General features: G+C 52.0%; 1 protein-coding gene across 1 annotated transcript; it reads right to left on the reverse strand.

Moving 5' to 3' along the window:
- Positions 1–7,006: 7,006 nt before the first annotated feature.
- On the reverse strand, positions 7,007–17,974 carry ATCAY (ATCAY kinesin light chain interacting caytaxin). Its single transcript, XM_050986185.1, has 12 exons — positions 17,602–17,974; positions 16,157–16,284; positions 13,257–13,321; positions 12,261–12,482; positions 11,644–11,829; positions 11,078–11,180; positions 9,919–10,050; positions 9,344–9,430; positions 8,319–8,417; positions 8,078–8,113; positions 7,936–7,971; positions 7,007–7,133 (listed from the first exon to the last, which is right to left on the reverse strand). Exons 2-12 carry the CDS (start codon positions 16,231–16,233, stop codon positions 7,052–7,054), a joined length of 1,125 nt encoding a protein of 374 aa, XP_050842142.1. The 5' UTR covers positions 16,234–16,284; positions 17,602–17,974; the 3' UTR covers positions 7,007–7,051.
- Positions 17,975–19,775: the final 1,801 nt, after the last annotated feature.

A 19,775-nucleotide genomic window follows, 5' to 3' on the forward strand; every position in this document is an offset into this window, starting at 1 on the left:
GGAGAGAAGGGATAGTTTCAGAGGTTTGGGATAAAATCAGGAAAGGCTCAGGAGTTTGGGATGGATCCCAGGAAAGGCTCAGGGATTTGGGATGGATCCCAGAAAGGCTCAGGATTTGGATGGATCCCAGAAAGGCTCAGGGGTTTGGGATGGATCCCAGGAAAGGTTCAGGGGTTTTGGGATTGATCCCAGTGCAGGCTCAGGGTTTGGGATGGATCCCAGGAAACTCAGGAGTTTGGGATGATCCCATGAAAGGCTCAGGGTTTTTGGGATGGATCCCAGGAAAGGCTCAGGGATTTGGGATGGATCCCAGGAAAGGCTCAGGGGTTTGGGATGGATCCCAGGAAAGGCTCAGGGTTTGGGATGGATCCCAGAAAGGCCAGGGTTTGGGATGGATCCCAGGAAGGTTCAGGGATGTGGATGGATCCCAGGAAAGGCTCAGGAGTTTGGGATGGATCCCAGGAAAGGCTCAGGAGTTTGGGATGGATCCCAGGAAAGGCTCAGGAGTTTGGGATGGATCCCAGGAAAGGTTCAGGGATTTGGGATGGATCCCAGGAAGGCTCAGGGGTTTGGGATGGATCCCAGGCAAGGCTCTGCCCCCCAGGGCGGTGGCACTGCCAGGCTCCCCAGGGAATGGCACATCCCCAACCCTGCCCGAGCTCTGGGAGCCTTTGGAAATCTCCCTGGGATTGCTGGGGAGCTTTGGATCGTGCTGGATTGTTGAACACAAGGTGGAATCAACAAAAAGCCCCAAAGGTGCCCAGAAGTTCCCCCAAGGTGCCAGTGAGAGATCCCAGTGCGTGCTGGAAAGGGAGGGAAGGTTCCAGACCTTTCCCCCTGCTCCTCTCACAGCGCGGCTTTGTTCTCCCGCCTTGGCTGGGACTCACTGAAACCCCAGAGATGGGAGCAGTGTGAGAGTGAATATTCACTGATTTATTGATAAATAAATACATTTATTGATTTACTTGGCTGTCATTCACTGAAACCTCAGAGATGGGAGCAGTGTGAGAGTGAATATTCACTGATTTATTGATAAATAAATACATTTATTGATTTACTTGGCTGTCATTCACTGAAACCCGAGAGATGGGAGCAGTGTGGAAGGGAATATTTACTGATTTACTAATAAATAAATTTATTTATTGATTTACTTGGCTGTGACTCACTGAAACCCGAGAGATGGGAGCAGTGTGAGAGTGAATATTCACTGATTTACTGATAAATAAATTTATTTATTTACTTGGCTGTGATTCACTGATGGGAGCAGTGTGAAAGTGAATATTACTGATTTACTGATAATAAATTTTGATTTACTTGGCTGTGATTCACTGATGGGAGCAGTGTGAAAGTGAATATTTACTGATTTACTGATAAATACATTTATTTATTTATTTGTTTGGCTGAGACTTACTGCTTTTTTGATTCCACACAGGTCCAAATTTAAATTCAAAGGTGGTTTTTTTTTTTTTTTTTTTTTTTTTTTTGGTTTTTTTGTGGGTTTGTTTTTTTTTTTTTTTTTTTTTTTTTTTTTTTTTTTTTTTTTTTTTAATTCCACACAGGACCGAATTTAAATTCCAAGGTTTTGGGTTTTTTAAATTTTTTTTAAATTTTACACAGGGCTGAATGTAAATTCCAAGGGGTTTTTTGTTTGTTTGTTTGTCCTTTTAAGTCCACACGGGGCCAAATTTAAATTCCAAGATTTTGGGTTTTTTGTTGTGTTTTTTTTTTAAATTCCACACAGGGCCGAATTTAAATCCCAAGTTTTTTGGAATTTAATTTTTCTCTTCATTCCACACAGGGACAAATTCCTCCCCCAACCCCACCCAGCCCTGCCCTCCCTGTGTCCTGTCCCTCCTTATCCCAAATCCCTCTCCAGCTCCCCTGGAAAGCCCCAGTTTGGTCCCTCCAAAGCTCCCACCTGGTTGTTGATGCCATAAATTGAATTTTCGAGCTACAAAATTGCAACCCCAAAAAGTCTTTTCTAGAGAAATTAAACGAAAAAGCAAAGGATGAACAAGAAAAAGGAAAAAAAAATGGAATTGATCCTGCAAGGAGGAAATAAAATCAGAGCAAAAATCTGTTTCATACAAATTTCCAGCACAAGTGTAGCCCTAATTTAGAATTAATTTCAATTAAAATTCATTTCCTGAAAGGATTCACAGCATGACCCCAGCAATGCTTGATGGAGGATTAGACTTGTGTATATTCCTATTTCCAGTTCATTAATTGTGTTAATTGTTTGTCTAAACCCACTCAAATTAGACATCTCACTGTAAATAGCTGGGTTTAAATATTAAAATAAAATAGTTAATAATATCTATTAATACTTATTAATATAAATTATTGTCATAAAATAATTGGGTTTAAAATATTAAATAATATTAACTGGTAATAATATTGATATTACAAATAAAAAAGGGGAGTTTGGGGTTGGGGTATTTTTCCATTTAAGTGGTTTTGGGGTTTTTTTTTGTGTGTTTGGGTTTATAATTCAATTTCCAGTCGTGGTACTGATTGGATTATAAAAATAAATGTAAAAATAATGTGAGATGAAACAACATCTCACTGTAAATAGTTGGGGTTTAAATATTAAAATAAAATAGTTAATAATATCTATTAATAGTTATTAATATAAGTCATTGACATAAAAGAGTTGGGTTTAAAATATTAAATAATATTATCTGGTAATGATATTGATATTACAAATAAAAAAGGGGAGTTTGGTTTTTTTTTTGTGTGTGTTTGGGTTTAAAATTTAATTTCCAGTTGTGGTATTGATTGGATTATAAAAATAAATATAAAAATAATGTGAGATGAAACAACCTGAGACGAGCAGCTGGGAGAAAGCCAAGGAAAGGGAATTTTTCCATGGCTCTTTCTGGGAAAGAACCCTCCAGAGCAGGAGTTATTTGGGTAAAAACTCTTGGAATTTTGCAGTGTCAGAATTTCCTTTCTTCAAGGCAACAACACCCAGACCACGAATTTCCCTCATATTTTCCAGGTGAAGCCAAACCCTAAATAAAATCGACTTGACAGGAGGGAGGCTTGGCTGCAGGACTGGTCTCATTTTAATGGAATATCCACAGATTTCATGGAATAACACAAAGCAAAACTCAGGCTACGGATGAGGAGTCTGCGAGCACAAACCACCGAGTTACAACCACGGCAGGAAATGACATTTCACACGTTTGTACAGGTGGGGCTGGGCTGGAAAGGAACAAAAAAATTAAAAAATAAAACTAAAAAAGAGCCCTGGGATGGTGGTTTGTTGTCGTGGGGATTCTCAGCTCCTCTTCACCAAACCCTGCTGAGTTTCTGGCTGCCAGGAAGGGAGGAAAGAAGGAAATAGGAAAAGAGGAAAATGTGCTTTTTTGGGGGGGGTTTTTTGTCCTTTTCTCCTGCTCCAGGCCCTTCCCAGCCCTTCCTTGACTCCTGGATTGCTTTTTAAATCCTCTAAAAAAATAGGATTTGTTGCCTTTAAAACCTTTTCCTGTGGGGAATAAAGATGGAGAAATTGCCACGAGGGAAGCTGCAAATGGGGTGAATTCCTGCCCTGGAATCCAGCTGGGCCTTCCCCCAACAAAAACTCACTGCCAGCCCCAAACCTGGGGGAAAAAACCAGAAAACTTGGAATTTCTGGAGCTGAGGAAAAACCCCCCCAAGGGAGGGGAAGGGAATTCCTGCTCTGCACAGGAAGAAATTGGATTTTTCAGGCTGGTGTGGAGGTGCTGCCCTGACACCACCAGTAAAACCACCAGGATTGGGTGAAATTTGGGCATAAAAGAACTTTTTCTGCAGCTAAAACGTGACTTTCCATGGAAAAAAAAAAACCTCAGGGAAAGTCAGGTCAGGCCAGAAAGTGCTCAGTGTAATTGAGAAAGAACAATTCAGGACTCAGGAGGATCCTGGATGATTCTCTGAGGCAGGAGGGGGGCTCTGAGCACTCCAGCAGTTTTGCTAGAGGGGTGGATTTATTCCTTTTTCTTCTTTAAACATATTTCTATATTTATTTCCTGGTCAGAGTTCTACTCCAATGCACTTCCACCAGCCCAGCTGAGATTTGGGACAGAGAATTTTCTTTTTTTTTTTTTTTTTGTCTTTTTGCTTTGCAATCAACCCCTAAAATCACTGCTTGAAATCAGTTAATTTTTTTTTTTTTTTCCCTGCTATAAAATGCACTTTTGACATTTCTAATTTCTCCTTGATGGGGCTGCAGGTTCTTCTCTGTGTTAAAAGACATAAAAACTTTATCCGTGAGTCCGTCCATCCATCCATGAACATGAACTTCACATGCTGATGTAAAAACTGTGGAAAATTAAAAAAATTAAAATCTAGTGCACGCCACTTGGAGTGCTCCATCACAAAGTGCACTTTTTGGAACGAAACCAAACAAAACAAATCACTTCCAAGAAGTTAAAAATTGATTTTTTTTTTTTTTTTGTATGGAAACAGCTGCCCACCTCCATCCCATGAAGGGAAGTTGGGGATCTGTCCTTTTCCCAGCTGGAATTCCCTTGCTCTGAAGGAATTCCTTGGAAAAAGGTGAAGTTTCATTGTCAGATCTGCTCATCCTGTGGTTTTTATTTCTCCCTGAAAGTGCAGACGGAGTGGGTTTGGGGAGGAATGAAACAACCAAAGAGCAAATTCCGTTCTGGTGTGGATCCTGACAGGAGGTTGGGATTCCTCCTCTCCCACATCCATCTTCCCCATCCCAGCAGGATTTTTAAACGTTTTTTGATGCACAAACTCTTTCTGGAGCTGGGTTTTGCCCCCCACCTCTGAACATTTTATCCACTTTGTTGTTGAATTAATTGCAGACTGCCCTTGCAGTGCCAGCGTGGGTGCAAAGCTGAGATGGTTTTCCCTCTAAATCCATCAAAATAAAGGGAAAAAAAAAAGGAAAATCAGCTTGAATTGTTCTCAGTGACGTCCCAGCCTCGAGGAGCTCTGTGGTTGTTCATGGTGAGGACTGAGATTGGTTTAATCAGCCAAGTTTTTAAGATGAAATGTGGAATTATTATTTTATTTTGTTGTTTCCATCCTCATCCTCTGGGCTGGGGCTGTGGGTGCAGTGCTCTGCTTTCCACCTGGGCTGTGGGAGGGGAACCTCTCCCATGAGAATTAAGGTACAAAAGTACTTTTGGTGCTTCCTTGGAGCTCCCAGGGCAAGAAAGGTCTGGCCCAGAGTGGTTTTGTTCACGGAAAGGAGGAGAGGAGCAGCTCTGTGTGTCCAGAGGAGCCGTCCCCACCTCCAGGAGAAATCCTGCTCTGCCAGAATCCTCCTGGAAAAGATGAAATGGGCAGGGAATTCTTCCTCAGGAGAATGAAAGGGGTGATGGAGCGAAGAAATGGGCAGGGAATGGGATTTCACCTCATCATGGAATCAGGGAATGCTGGAATGATTTGCAGGGACCTCAAATCCCACCCGGTGCCCCCCAGCCATGGCAGGGACAGCTCCCACTGCCCCAGCCCGGCCTGGGCACTGCCAGGGACCCAGCCTGAGGCCATGCCAGCTGCCTCTGCCTCTGACACCAGGAATTTCCAACATAAATCATCCAGACAGTCGTTCCTTCCTTCCTTTCTTTCCCCCTCCTTTGCTGACAGAATCCAAATCCCGAATTCCGAGTGTCCAAAATCTCTGGGCTCCAGCAGCCAGCCCCGTGCTCTGGGCTCTGCAGGGGCCACTCCGGGCTGGAATGCTGCTGGATGAGCTGGAATGCTGCTGGATGAGCTGGAATGCTGCTGGATGAGCCTTTCCCTGTTCCTCAGGAACCTCCCAACCTCTCAGCAGCTCCTGGGAGGACTCAGCCGCGAGCGATTGTCCACGAGAACTTCCCAGTGTGGAATTCTCCTCCCAAAGCCCGAGCCCGTGGGGTGTGTGCCCTCAGGGGAAGGTTCTGTGGGATCCTTCAGAGTGCCTCAGGCACCTGGATGGGATAAATCAGGGAAAAAAAACCAGGAAAAATCCATGGGAGAGCCGTGGGCTTTCCTGCTGGGAATGAGTTCCAGAGGAACGGGCGGCGGTGGAAGCTGGCAGTGCTGCCCAGGCCGTGGGCACTTGGAATCTTCTGGAAGAAACCCACACTGGCTGGGAAAAGGAGGGAGAAGCTCTTCCCATTGCCTGTGGTGGTTGTTCCCAGGGGTGGCAGCTTTTGGGGTGTCCTGGAGGAGCCTGGGGGTGCTCCGTGCTGGCCAGCAGCGAGTGAGGGGAAGGTTCATCCTTGAAACCCAAATAAATTCTCTTTCCGGGCTGGAGATCCATGGGCTGGAGGATGCTCTTGACTTACTCCAAGGATACTCAGTGAGTATCTGCACTGTGCAGATCAAGGTTCATCCTTGAAACCCAAATAAATTCTCTTTCCTGGCTGGAGATCCATGGGCTGGAGGATGCTCTTGACTTACTCCAAGGATACTCAGTGAGTATCTGCACTGTGCAGATCAAGGTTCATCCTTGAAACCCAAATAAATTCTCTTTCTGGGCTGGAGGATGCTCTTGACTTACTCCAAGGATACACAGTGAGTATCTGCACAGACCATTCCCTCAGCACACCAGAACCTGTCCTGTAAAGTGCTGCTCTTGCTTCATTTTCTGAAGGGGTTGTTTGGTTTTTGATCTTCTTTTTTTTTTTAAATTTTAAATAAAAAAGGAAAGTGATTCCCAAGAGGTTGAAGGACTTTGCACCTTGGAGGCAGAGGAGGCAGGCTCCAGGGTTTACAGGACTTGGAAGGAGGTGGTGGCAAGCTCTTGTCCCCAGAGCTCGCTGAGGTGGGTGACTGCCAGGCTGCTCCTTCTCCTCTCCATCCCTCCGTGCTGCTCCCACTCAGGACATGCTGGGCAGAAAAAAGAGACAGGAGGGATTGTCAGGCAGCACACTGGGGGGAAAATGTGATTATTGCCACCACATGAAAAAAATACAGAGTGAATTTGGGTGAAATCATTCACAGAAGGGTGTTGGGGACACTGCTGGGGCTTTCAGGGGCAGAGGGGACAATGTGACACCAGGCTGGGGGACCCTGGGGCTAAGCCAGGCTTGGCTTTGCTGGTGATGGATCACAAATGGCACAGGATGGGTCCCAGCCACACCAAGAGCTCAAACCTGGTCTCCTGATCCTCTGCTGGGGGCGTGGGCCGGCTGCAAAGAGAGGGCAAAGTAATAAATCTCCAGCACAGAATAGATAATAAATAATAAATAATAAAAAATATTAAATATTAAATAAATATTAAATATTAAATATTAAATATTAAACAATAAATATTAAACAATAAATAATAAATAATAAATAATAAATAGTAAATAGTAAATAGTAAATAGTAAATAATAAATAGTAATAATAATAGTAAATAGTAATAGTAATAGTAATAATAAATAATAAATAATAAATAATAAATAATAAATAATAAATAATAAATGATAAATAATAATTCTCCACCACAAACCAGTCCCCCCCTCTGCCCTGAGCTCCAGGAATTTTTCAGCCTCATCCAGGGGATCTTTCCCTGCTCCCCCTCAGGAATTAGAGTAAGAAGAGAGGCTGTGTCCCTCTGCTCAGGGCCAGAGCCAGGCCACGTTATCCTGGTGAAGGATTTCACCTTCCAAACCCCTCCAGGATTTCCCTTCCCTACAGTTCCAGCCTTTCTCAGCTCCTGAACACTCTGGGAATGTTCTGGTGGATCCCAGAGGGGCTCCCAAGCTGTGGGGCTGCTCTCATGCCCAAAGACTCTTCAAGGGAAGGATAAATCAGAGGGAAAGGTAAATCAGAGGGAAGGGCAAATCAGGGGAAGGGTAAATCAGGGGGAAAGACAAATCAGAGGGAAGGGTAAATCAGGGGAAGGATAATTCAGGGGGAAGGATAATTAAGGGGAAGGGTAAATCAGGGGAAGGGTAAACCAGGGGGAAGGGTAAATCAGGAGGAAGGGTAAATCAGAGTCCTTACCTTTCCCTCTCAGCCATGTCCTGTTTCTCCTCTGCCCTGTAAACACCAATCCCATTGGGAATCCATCCCCCAGAGCCCTTCTGGGCTGATGGATGGGCCCTGGAGAGGAGCCCCTCTCCATCCCTCCCCAAATTCCTCCTACCTTTCTTTTCTGGCCTTGATCCTCTCTTCTTCATACCTGCAACAAACACAAGCCATCCTTTACCTGCTGCTGCTCCCTTTCGGCCCCAGTTGGTGTTTGCTGGGGGTGGCAGAAGCTCTGAGCTGCCTCAGCCTGGCTGAGCCCGGCTTTGCCCAGGCTCTGCCTTCCCAATCCCTGGGTTTGGGCTCAGCCCCGGGCAGGACCCTGAGCTGCCCCTCCCCAGAGCCCCGGGGACACTCACTGCAGGACACAGTCTGGGATCTGCACGTGCTCCATGGGGATGAGCTGCTCCAGCTCCTCCAGGCTGTGCACGTACTGGATCTTGTTGATGAACTTCACACTGGCAGAGAGAGAGGCAGAGAGAGGGGCAGTGCCAGCCCAGGGGCTCCTGAAACACCTCTGGGGGTGTCACTGCAGGGATCCGAGGGGTGCAGGACAGGGAACAGCTTCACCCTGGTCACCCCTGGCTAAGGGTGAGCTTAAAATCTGATTTGGGAGATGAAACCCCAGGGAATGGCTGGGGCTGTGCCAGGGGGGTGGGATGGGGATCAGGGAAAGGTTCTGGGGATCAGGGAAAGGTTCAGGGGATCAGGGAAAGTTCTGGGGATCAGGGAAAGGTTCAGGGGATCAGGGAAAGTTCTGGGGATCAGGGGAAGGTTCTGGAGATCAGGGAAAGTTCTGGGGATCAGGGAAAGGTTCAGGGGTTTGGGATGGAGATCAGGGAAAGGTTCTGGGGTTTGGAATGGAGATCAAGGAAAGGTTCAGGAGATCAAAGAAAGGTTGAGGGATTTGGGATGGGAATCAGGGAAAGGTTCAGGGGATCAGGGAAAGATTCAGGGGTTTGGGATGGAGATCAGGAAAGGTTCAAGGCATCAGGGAAAGGTTCAGGAGATCAGGGAAAGGTTCAGGAGATCAGGGAAAGGTTCATGGATTTGGGATGGGGATCAGGGAAAGTTCAGGGTTTGGGATGGGAATCAGGGAAAGGTTCAGGGGATCAGGGAAAGTTCGGGGGTTTGGGATGGGGATCAGGGAAAGGTTCTTCCCCCAGAGGGTGCTGGGCACTGCCCAGGGAATGGTCCCAGCCCCAGCTCCAGGTGAAACCCCCTGGGCACCGCCCTGGGACAGGCTGGGATTGTTGGGTGCCTGTGCAGGGCCAGGGGCTGGGCTGGATGATCCCTGTGGGTCCCTCTACATGGGGATGTTCCATCACTCTGTGATTCCAGACTTCCACCCCAAACCTGCTGATCCTGGGGCTCCTCTGCTCACCTGATGAAGGGTCTGGAGATGGCCAGAACAGTCCGGATGAACCACGAGGGGTGCACGATGATCAGGGCCTTGAGGTTCTTCCTCAGCCTGGGGACAGGTCAGGGGACAGAGTCACATCCCAGGGACATTTCCTAAAGTGCCCTGTGCTGTGCTGGGCTCCAGCAGGTGCTGCCCAGCCTCAGCTGGGTCTGCCCAGGTGAATGAAACCCCTTGGGAAGCTCATCTGGAAATATCATTATAAATCAAAATATTCCTGGGCAGGGCCTGGAGCAGCCTGGGGTGGAGGAGGGTGTCCCTGCCCAGGGGTGGAGGAGGGTGTCCCTGCCCAGGGTAGTGGAAGGTGTCCCTGCCCTGGGGTGGAGGAGGGTGTCCCTGCCCTGGGGTGGAGGAGGGTGTCCCTGCCCAGGGGTGGTGGAGGGTGTCCCTGCCCAGGGGAGGGAGTACAAGGAGGTGATGTCTGAGGTCCATTCCAGCACCTGGCAGGTGTAAGGAATGTGGGGCTGGCTCAGACTCGTTCCTGCTGAAGGACAGCACCTGATTCTCCTTTGGAGAGGCCCCAGCAGCAGGGTTCTCACCTCCTGTCGATCATCTGGTAGCACTTCTTGAGCCAGCCCAGGCCTGGCATCCTCCTGCGGGGCGTGGCCCCGTTCAGGTACACGATCATGTAGTCCTCAGCCACCAGCAGCTCCAGGCTGCTGATCACATACCTGCCAGGGGTGACCAAAAGGAACCCAGATGAGACTCCAAAAAACATCCTTTCCATTCCTTCGAGTGCCCTGTGCCACCCTGGAACAGCTCCAGGGGCTGGCAAGAGCTCTGCTCTGTCCCTCAGGGCTCCCTTGGTGCCCTGCTCAGCTGGGAGTGTCCCAGCCCCACTCCATCCTGGCTGTGAATCCATCCTGGCCAGAATTCACTGCAATATTTGCATGCTTGGCCTTGCTGGACTTGGAACCAGGCCCAGTGTCCCAGCAGTGTCCCAGCAGTGTCCCAGCAGTGCCACCAGTGTCCCAGCAGTGTCCCAGCAGTGTCCCAGCAGTGTCCCAGCAGTGTCCCAGCAGTGTCCCACCAGCTCCAGCCTGCAGCTGCCCCTGGCAGGGCTGGGTTGCATCCAGCCTGCTCCCAGCTGAGCTTCCAGGGAAGCTGTTGTGTGCTCTCCTGTGCAAAGCCAGGGCACTGGGGATATTTCCCTGTCTGCCCTGAGCCCCAGGGGAGCTCTGACTCTGACCCTCATCCATGGAGGAAGTTTCCCAAACTTCAAGACAGAACCCACCAAAGTGTGAAACAGATTATAGAGAGCAGTGTGGGTGTCACTGGGTGAGAAACTGAGGTTTTGGGGTTTTTAGTGTGCTGTGGATGGCAGCAAGGTGGAGGGCACAGGGTCCTGGGTTTCTTCTTCATGCTGCTTCTTCCTCCTTCCTCACGGGTTTGGGTGGAATTTTGTAATTGGGCAGAAAATCTGCACTGGGGGCTCTGTGGGATCAGTTATGGGGTTAAAAGGGGAAATAATTCAGGTGTCAGTTTGGCCTTAAAAGCCCTTGGACCAAGAGATTGTTGGCCACTTTGTGCCCTCTAATGAAAAGCTGAAGTGCCAGCAGTGAGACTGTTCCAGTGATAAATAACAAACACCAGAGTCCAACACCAATTCCTGCCTCAAGTGCCTTCAGTCCACACCCAGACCCCCCAGAGCTGGTCCCCTGAGCTCCCCCAGCCCGCTGTCCCTGCCAGGGCACTCACAGGAAGAGGTTTTCCATGATGTAGTGATAATCTGCCAGGTTGCTGTCCGGGAGGTAGCAGGCAGCAAAGACGATGATGGCGTTCAGACCTTCTCCGTAGTATCCTGCCCAAAAATCACCAAGGTGACATTTCCCAGGGGAAAACGGGACAGCTGAGGGGAAAACAGCGCTGGCATTTGGCCCTGGGGTGCTTTTTGTGTCTCTGCTCTGCTCCAGGGGAGCGTTTCTCTCTTCAGAGCCCTTCCACTGTGAGATTTCCTCTGGGTTTGGGTCTAATGTGGGTTTGGGGTTCAGGGAAGGGATTTGGGGGTTTTAAAGCTGGGCTGTTCTTGGCTTTGTTTGGATTTTGGAAACAAAGCTGGCTGCACAGGTGTGGTCCCTGGGGAATCTCAGGGACTGGCACGGTCCCTCCAGATGGGAATTCTACAACCACTAAAACATTTTTAGCGCCGTCTGAGCACTTTTGTGCTTCTCCACCAAAAAAAACCCCAAATTTTCCCCCTAAACAGGCTCCAGCCAGCCTTGGTGTCCCCTCAGAGGGACAAAGCCATCGGGCTTTGGGCTCACCTCCGTGTGTCACCACTCTCATGTAGGGTTTGATCATCTGGAGGTCGATCCTGTGCTCCTGCTCGCCGATGATGACGGTTCTCCAGAGGCGCCCGTTGGTGGCACTGCCATCCTCCGTGCCCCCGTCCCCAAACAGGTCTGCACTGTCCCCAGGCATGTTCTTGGCCGTGGCCACGGGGGTGTCATCTGGGAAAGGGACAGAGGGTTCTGGCCTCGAGGAGGAGTTGGGAAGAGCTTTGGGAACACCAATATCAAGGGGTTCCCAAAAATTCCACGTCCTTGTCAGCCTGGGACACTCGGGGACAGTGCCCTGATGGGGTTTCACCTCCAGCCTGATCTGGGCCAGTTTGTTCATCCATTTTCTTTTGCTAACACATAAAAATAGTCGTGATAACTTTGAAAAATGATGTTGTGTCAATTTGCCTAACCGCTCAGGAAAAGTACAACCCCGCAGGTTTTAATCTTGCTCTGTCGCCCAAATATTACAGAAACAACTTTAAAATCTCCCTCTGCTCATCAGCCCTCAGCTGCTGGTGGTCAATTGTGTCAAAAAATCTTTAAAACGAGGCTAAAAAACCCACCCCAAGCCCTGGGAATGATCCCCCAGACCATTTTACCTTCCCACTCCAGCTCATTCCCATTGCCCAGGAACTCGAGGGAATCTGTCTCGTCAGGGGTCTCAATGTCATCCACGTTGATGTCCAGGTCATCAGGGGTGTCCAGGAAGTCGTCAGAGAGGATGGAGCCCTCGCTCTGGTCCAGGGAAATGTTGATTTCAGGTGCAACCAGGGTCTTCCTCTTCCGATGGGCCCCGTTGAAGTTCAGGGTGTTGGGGGGAGCTGGAGTAGAAAGGAAAATAGAACTGGAAAAAAGGAAAGTAGAACTGAAAAAGGAAAATAGAACCACACTTGTGTGTGGTTTGGACAGCGTTGTGTGATCTCACAAGGTAAAAAAAACCATGGATTTGGGGTTTTAGTGTACGTGGAAGCCAAGACAGAAAATTTGGGGTGTAGGTTAATTGTCTGTTTTACACCTTCTCCTTCCTCCTTCTTCAGCTTTCTCTAATCAGGTGAAAGATATTTTTGTTGTGGGTTTTGAGTAATTAAAGTTAGAAGCATGAATAATAGAGATATCAACTGTTTGTTCAAGAATGAGGACTTAAACAGCCTTGAATAAACAGCATTTTAGCTCACTTTCTCTCCTTGTTAGAGAGAGCTCCCATCTTGTGAGTTTGTAATAAATAAAATAATAAACTCCAGGGTGAGACTTCAAAACCAAAGTCTCCTGGGTTTTATTCCCTCAGACTTCAGAAGAAGAAGGAGCCTGGCATTCCCACAAATGGTGCTGCTCCTGGAGGCCCAGAGCAAGGAATCCTCCTGGATAATTCCTGCTGGAAGGTGGACCCGGAGCCCTCAGGGGGGTGGCACTGGGGTGGAAGTGCCCACACCCCTGAGATCCCAGTTTCCTCCCCCAGCTTCCCAGGACAGATGAACAACTTCAAATCCCTGCTGGTTTCCTCTGCCAGGTGAGAATTTATTTCTTTTTTTTTGGGTAAAATCCGAGGTTTTCCCCCTGCCTGCAGCTCCTCTGGGCTTGGAGAAGTTGGTACTTACAGGACGTGGTCTCGTCTTCCGTGGGGCTTCCCAGGGACTCCATCCCTGTCTCTTCTGGGAGAGGCCTGCAGGACAGGAGGGGCAAAAAAACCAGCAGAGAGGAGGGGAAAATCATCAGAAGGGGATGAGGATGGGGATGGGGATGATGAAGATGGGGATGGGGATGATGAGGATGATGAAGATGATGAGGATGAGCCTGTGCAGAGGTCGCTGTCCAGCAGCCCGATGGCCCCGCCACACAGGCAGGGAGGGAGGTGACAACGGGGACAGGATCCAGCCCGGCTCTCCCCGCTGCCATGCCACCGGGGCCACCGGCCAAATTAAACCCTATGAATATGTAGATTAAAGGATAATCCTGGTCACTGCATATTCATGAGAGCTGAGCACCCGATCAAAGGCACGTGCGGGACGCGCTCCGGAGCCGGGGGAGAAACCCCCGCGGCCCCTCCGGCTCCCCCTGCCCCGCGCCCACCGGGGCCCGGCGCGGTTTGTCCCGGCCGCGATTCGGTGACACAGCACCCAGCTGGGAGGGAGGGGGGACAGAGAGGGCGGCTGAGTACGTGCTGCTCCCGCCGGCATCCAGCTCAGGCTGGAGGTGAAGGAAAAGCCCGGCTTACCTTCCCCCAGGCCGCTGCGATCGATCGCTGCCTCCTCCCGCGGGATGCTCCCGGCCCAGCGCGCTCAGCGCCCCGGGCCCAATTCGGGGGGCTCAGCGCTGCTGAGAGCCGGGGCTCGGCTCCGGACCGGGGCCTGGGCCAGCCCCTGCCCGCAGGGACCGAGCGGGCACGGCCGGATGCGGGAGGGATGCGGGAATAGATCCGGGAATGGATGCAGCGATGGATGCAGGGATGGATGCAGGAATAGGTGCAGGGATGGATGCAGGAACGGATGCAGGGATGGATGCAGGAATAGGTGCAGTGATGGATGCAGGAACGGATGCAGCGATGGATGCAGGAGTGAGCATGCTCCCGCTCCGCGCCGCCCGCGCCTCGGTTACGGCATCCCCGCCCCGGGCCGGCCGAGCCGGGCCGGGATCAAAGCCCGGGCAGCGGCAGCAGCGAGGATCCGCCCGCTCCGCTCCGTTCCCCGGCTCCTCCTCGGCCGGGCCGGAGCCGCTGCCGCGGTTCGGCCTCCCGGGAAATGCTGGGAATGTCCCCGTGCCCTCAAGGAGCGGCTGGGTTCTGGTTTTTCTGTTTTCCCGGCCCAGATCTCTGTCTAGGATGTGGCGTTTCCTTTTTTTTTTTCCTTTTTTTCTTTTTTTTCCCTGCTTTTCGGGGCAAGATTGGCTAATGGCAGGCAAAAATAGCTCTGCAGCAAATCGGCTGCTGGAGAGCGGCTGTCCCACATGCAGCAGCTCCTGCCCTATTATTCCACTGCCTCCAGCGGGGAAGCGGCTGGAAAAGGACAATTTATTTATTTTTATTGCCGGTAGAACCCAGCTGGCTTTCCTTCGTTTGCCCGGGGGGCTGTTTGGGCTCTGTCTCGAATCATTCCTGCTCGAATCCCTCTGGAGGAGGCTCCTCCCAGGGCTCCGGCCTCATCCCGCCCCGCTCGCATCCCTCTGCCTCTTCCCGGTGTTCATTCCCAGGGCGTTTTCCCGGTTTGGGGGTGCTGGGGGCTTTCCAGTTGGAATTTCCCTGGAGGGCTGGCCCTGGATTTTGCTGCTGGCATGGGCAGCGTGGGCAGAGCTCCCAGGTGATGCCCGGGCTGCTGCCGAGGTGTCCCAGAGCCAGACCAGCTTTATCCCGGATTTTCTAGGGAGCTGTGGGACAATATTTTCCTTCCCACACCTCGATTTCCTGTCTCTATTCCCTGAGCAGCCTGGCCTGCAGGGAGGAATCCCCACCTTTGGAAGGGAGATGAGTTCTAAGGCCGCTTCCAACCCAAACCATTCCACGATTCCCATCCTTCCCTTTCTTCCCCACACTTCTCTCTCCTTTCACTCCATTAAAAACCCGGGGGCAGCCCGAGGCTGGCAGGGATCCCTCTGCTCTCAGAGGGAATTCTGTCCACGCTGGGACAGCCAGGGCTGGGAAGGAGGGAAGGACAAACCCCGTCCTGTGGGATGCAGCACAGAGGGGCTCACAGGGGACGCAGCTGGGGCTGCCCTGAACAGAGCCAGGCTCATCCCGGGGGAACAGGAGCCCCTTTCTCTGTGCCTGGGAATGCCAGGGCTCTGTGCCTGCAGCTGCAGGGGGCTGGGCCAGCCCTGAGAGCCCCCGGGCACCTGCAGCTGCACCAGGGGGAGCAGCAGGCACCAGAGCTGGCAGCGTTGGCAGGGAGCTGTGAAACCCCCCCAGAGCCACCCCTGATGCCCAGGCAGGGCCACCTGGAGCAGGGATGTGTCCCGGTGGGTTTGGGGCGTCCCTGGAATGTGGGAACGAGCTGGGAATGGGAGTGGGAATGTGCCGGGGATTCAGAGCGCTTGGGGATGGGTTTTGGCACCTCTGTGCAGCTGCTGAGGTGGATCTGAAGGTGGAAGGTGCCACTTTGGCACCTCCCGTCAGCCCCACAGGGCTGGCACCCGTTGGGATGACGCCAATCCTGGCACAGCAGCGCTGCTCTGCTTAGGGCTCTGCTGGATTCAGAGCCTGGGAAGGAGGCCACAAATCCATAAATCCTCTCCCACGTTCATCCACCCACCCTCCAGCCCTTTCTGAACCCCTCTATCCATCCCAATCTCCCTGTGCTCCTCACCCAGCTCCTTTCCCTCCTTCCCGTGCCCACGTGGGGCTGCCAAAAACATCCCCGGATTTTTGATGGGCTCAGAGCAGCTCCAAAAATTCCGAGTTCAGGCTCCTGCTGCCTCCGAGGCCTTGGCAAGGACCCCCCCCCCCCCACTCTCACAGGGAAATAAATAAAATTCTCCTGGTTTTGTTTTGGCTTTTCGGGGGACGCACCTGGGGAAGTCCTCGTCCTGCCACTCCTCCTTCACCTCCACGTTCTCCATGCGCAGCGTGGCCTCCGTGGTGCCCATGGCTCCCCGGGGGGGGCTGGAGCCAGCAGATGCCCCCAGGAAGGGCTCAGGCTGCAAAGGGGAGGCACAGAGGTTGGCACAGAGGTTGGCACGGGGCACCCCCAGCTGGGAGCAGCCTCCTGGGGGAAGCAGGGTGGGAGTGGGCTGGTGGGGAAAAGCAGAGGAATTCTGCATTCTGGACAGGCTTTGGGCCAGGAGGAGGAGGAGGAGGAGGAGGAGAGGGTCAGAGCTGTGGGTCTGTCTGGGCCCCAGCTGCTCTCCCTGGCACACACAGGTTTTCCCCTGCTCGCCTCTCCTCCGAGGCCAACCTGCTCCTCAACCCCTCTCTGCTGAGGGAAGGGAGGGGAGGGCACGGTGAGCTGCCCCTGGGCTGCCCTGGGGCATTCCCAGATTGGCATTCCCAGAATTGACATTCCCAGGACTGGCACTCCCAGATCAGCATTCCAGATCGGCATTCCCAGGACTGGCACTCCCAGATTGGCATTCCCAGACTGGCACTCCCAGGATTGGCATTCCCAGATTGGCATTCCTGGGATTGACATTCCCAGGACTGGCATTCCCAGATCAGCATTCCAGATCGGCATTCCCAGGACTGGCACTCCCAGATTGGCATTCCCAGGACTGACATTCCCAGACTGGCATTCCCAGATTGGCATTCCAGATTGGCATTCCCAGATCATCATTCTCAGGACTGGCACTTCCAGATCGGCATTCCCAGACTGACATTCCCAGGACTGGCATTCCCAGATTGGCATGCCAGACTGACATTCCCAGATTGGCACTCCCAGGATTGGCAATCCAGATTGACATTCCCAGATTGGCACTCCCAGGATCGGCATTCCCGGCTATCCCAGCAGGCCCCGTCTGGCTCCATCCCTGCCTTTCCCTACCCCAGACACCTCCCGGCTCTGGAAAATCCCGGCCTCCTCCCCCTCCCCGCCGCCGGCAGCTGCTCCGTGCCAGCCCCGCGGGCATCATGGAGGGACGGAGGGAGAGGGAGGGAGAGGGGATGGAGAGGGGATGGAGAAGGGATGGAGAGGGGATGGAGAAGGGAGGGAGAAGGGAGGGAGAGGGGATGGAGAAGGGATGGAGAAGGGATGGAGAAGGGATGGAGAAGGGATGGAGAAGGGATGGAGAAGGGATGGAGAAGGGATGGAGAAGGGAGGGAGAAGGGATGGAGAAGGGAGGGAGAAGGGATGGAGAAGGGGATGGGAGAAGGGATGGAGAAGGGAGGGAGAAGGGATGGAGAGGGGATGGAAAAGGGATGGAGAAGGGAGGGAGAAGGGATGGAGAAGGGATGGAGAAGGGAGGGAGAAGGAGAAACCCCGGCTGGAGGCGGCTGCCGCTGCCATCCATCCCCGCACTCACCGCTGCCGCTGCTCAGAGGGGAACAAAGGCGAGCCTTCCTCCCTGCCAGCTCGGCATTCCTCCTCCCGGTGGCTGCGGCTCAGCAGGTGCAGCCCCCGGATGGCGGTGGGGATGAGGATGAGGATGGAGGAGCGTGGGGATGCATCCAGGTCGGCTTTCCCCGCAGCCGCCGCCGCTCTGCGCTTCAGCTCGCCTGGGGATGGCTTGAGGGCGTTATTTGCGCTCCTCCATGGCTGCTGCTGCTCCCTCGGCCGCCTCCTTCCCTCCCCTCCGGATTTCGTGGTGGTTTTTGGGATTTCGTGGTGGTTTTTGGGATTTCGTGGTGGTTTTTGGGATTTGGTGATGGTTTTCCGCCCGCAGCTGGCGGAGCCTGCGCTCCCCCGAATCAGCGAATTAATTCCCTGCTTTTGTGCGGGAGGGCGGCCAGGGGGGTCTGCAGGAGGGGAGGGACAGGACAGGACCCTCCCTGTGCCAGCGCCGCCCCAATTGGCTGCCAGGCTCCAAATCCGTGCCCGGCTGGGCGGATGGAGCTGCCAGGGCTGGGCACAGCCCCTGCTCGCCGGGGGTGCCCGGAGGGCAGCGCCGCTCCTGCAGGAGGGCACCGAGGGGTCTGGGGGCATCGTCCCTGAGAAGGTGAAAGGTGCCCTGGGATGTGGGATTTGGGGGCATCATTCCCTGAGAATTTCACCTGGGCAGGGTCGGGATCTGTTCCCAGAAAACCACAGGGAAGAGGGATCAGCTCCGAGCTGTGCCAGGGGAGGGCTGGGTTTGGGTTTTGGGTTTTGGGGGAAAAATCCTTTGCCAAAAGGTTGTGTTCAATAATTCTCATGAAGAGAACATCCCGTGGAGCCAGGCTGGGAGAGCTGGGGGTGAAGGCTCCAGGGAGAGCCCAGAGCCCTGCCAGGGCCTGAGGGGGCTCCAGGAGAGCTGGAGAGGGACTGGGGAGAGCCCTGGATCCATCCCAGCCATGGATCCATTCCTGCCATGGATCCCTCCCTGCATGGATCCATCCCTGCATGGATCCTTCCCTGCCATGGATCCCTCCCTGTGGATCCATCCCTGCCATGGGCCCATCCCAGAGGATCCCTCCTGGCTGTGGATCCCTCTCTGTGGATCTCTCCGTTCCATGGATTAATCCCTGCCATGGATCCATCCCAGAGGATCCCTCCTGTCCATGGATCCCTCCCTTCCATGTCCATGGATCCCTCCCTTCCATGGATCCATCCCAGAGGATCCTTCCCTGCCATGGGCCCATCCCAGTGGATCCCTCCCTTCCATGGATCCCTCCCTGCCATGGCTCCCTTCCATGGATCCCTCCCTGCCATGGATCCCTCCCTGTGGATCCCTCCTGTCCATGGATCCCTCCCTGCCATGGATCCCTCCCTGTGGATCGCTCCCAGCCGCGGGCGATGCCCAGCTCGGGCTGCAGAGGTCCCCGCGCACCAGGAGATGGAGGCAGGGAAAAAAAAAACAAACCAAACATTCCCGCGGGATTTCTCCAAGGGAAAAGCAGGAATTGCGAATTGACCCCAACCCCAAATCTGGGAATTCCATCCCAGCCCCTGCCCACCCTCCCAGCCGGGAATTCCTCCCCGTGTCCCACCCAGCCCTGCCCTCGGGCACCGGGAGCCGTTCCTGGGTCCTGTCCCTCCATCCCTGATCCCAAACCCCTCTCCAGCTCCCCTGGAGCCCTGCAGGACCTGGGAGGTTCCTGGGGACCCTCAGGGCTTTCCCGTGGGCTCCCTCCTCCAGGTTCTCCAGGTCAGGAGTTCTGGATTCTTTCCAAGGGTGGAGGCTCCACAAGGGCCCTGCCCAATCTGCTCCAGCATCTGACCACCCTTCAGTGAATACAAAATATAAACATTTAAAATATAAAATTTAAAAAATGAAATATAAAATTTAAAAATTAAAACATAAAATTAAAAAAATGAAATATAAATTAAAAAAATATAAAAATTAAAAATTAAATATAAAATTTAAAAAATTAAAATATAAATTTAAAAATAAAAAATAGAATTTAAAAAATTAAATATAAAATTTAAAAAATTAAAATATAAAATTTAAAAAATAAAAGAGAATTAAAAACTTAAAATATAAAATTTAAAACATAAAACTATAATTAACAAACTTCAAACGCTCTCCTCTTCCCACGACATACTCTACATTTAACTCAC

This window comes from Serinus canaria, chromosome 28 (assembly GCF_022539315.1).
Source record: "Serinus canaria isolate serCan28SL12 chromosome 28, serCan2020, whole genome shotgun sequence".
NCBI lineage: Eukaryota > Metazoa > Chordata > Aves > Passeriformes > Fringillidae > Serinus > Serinus canaria.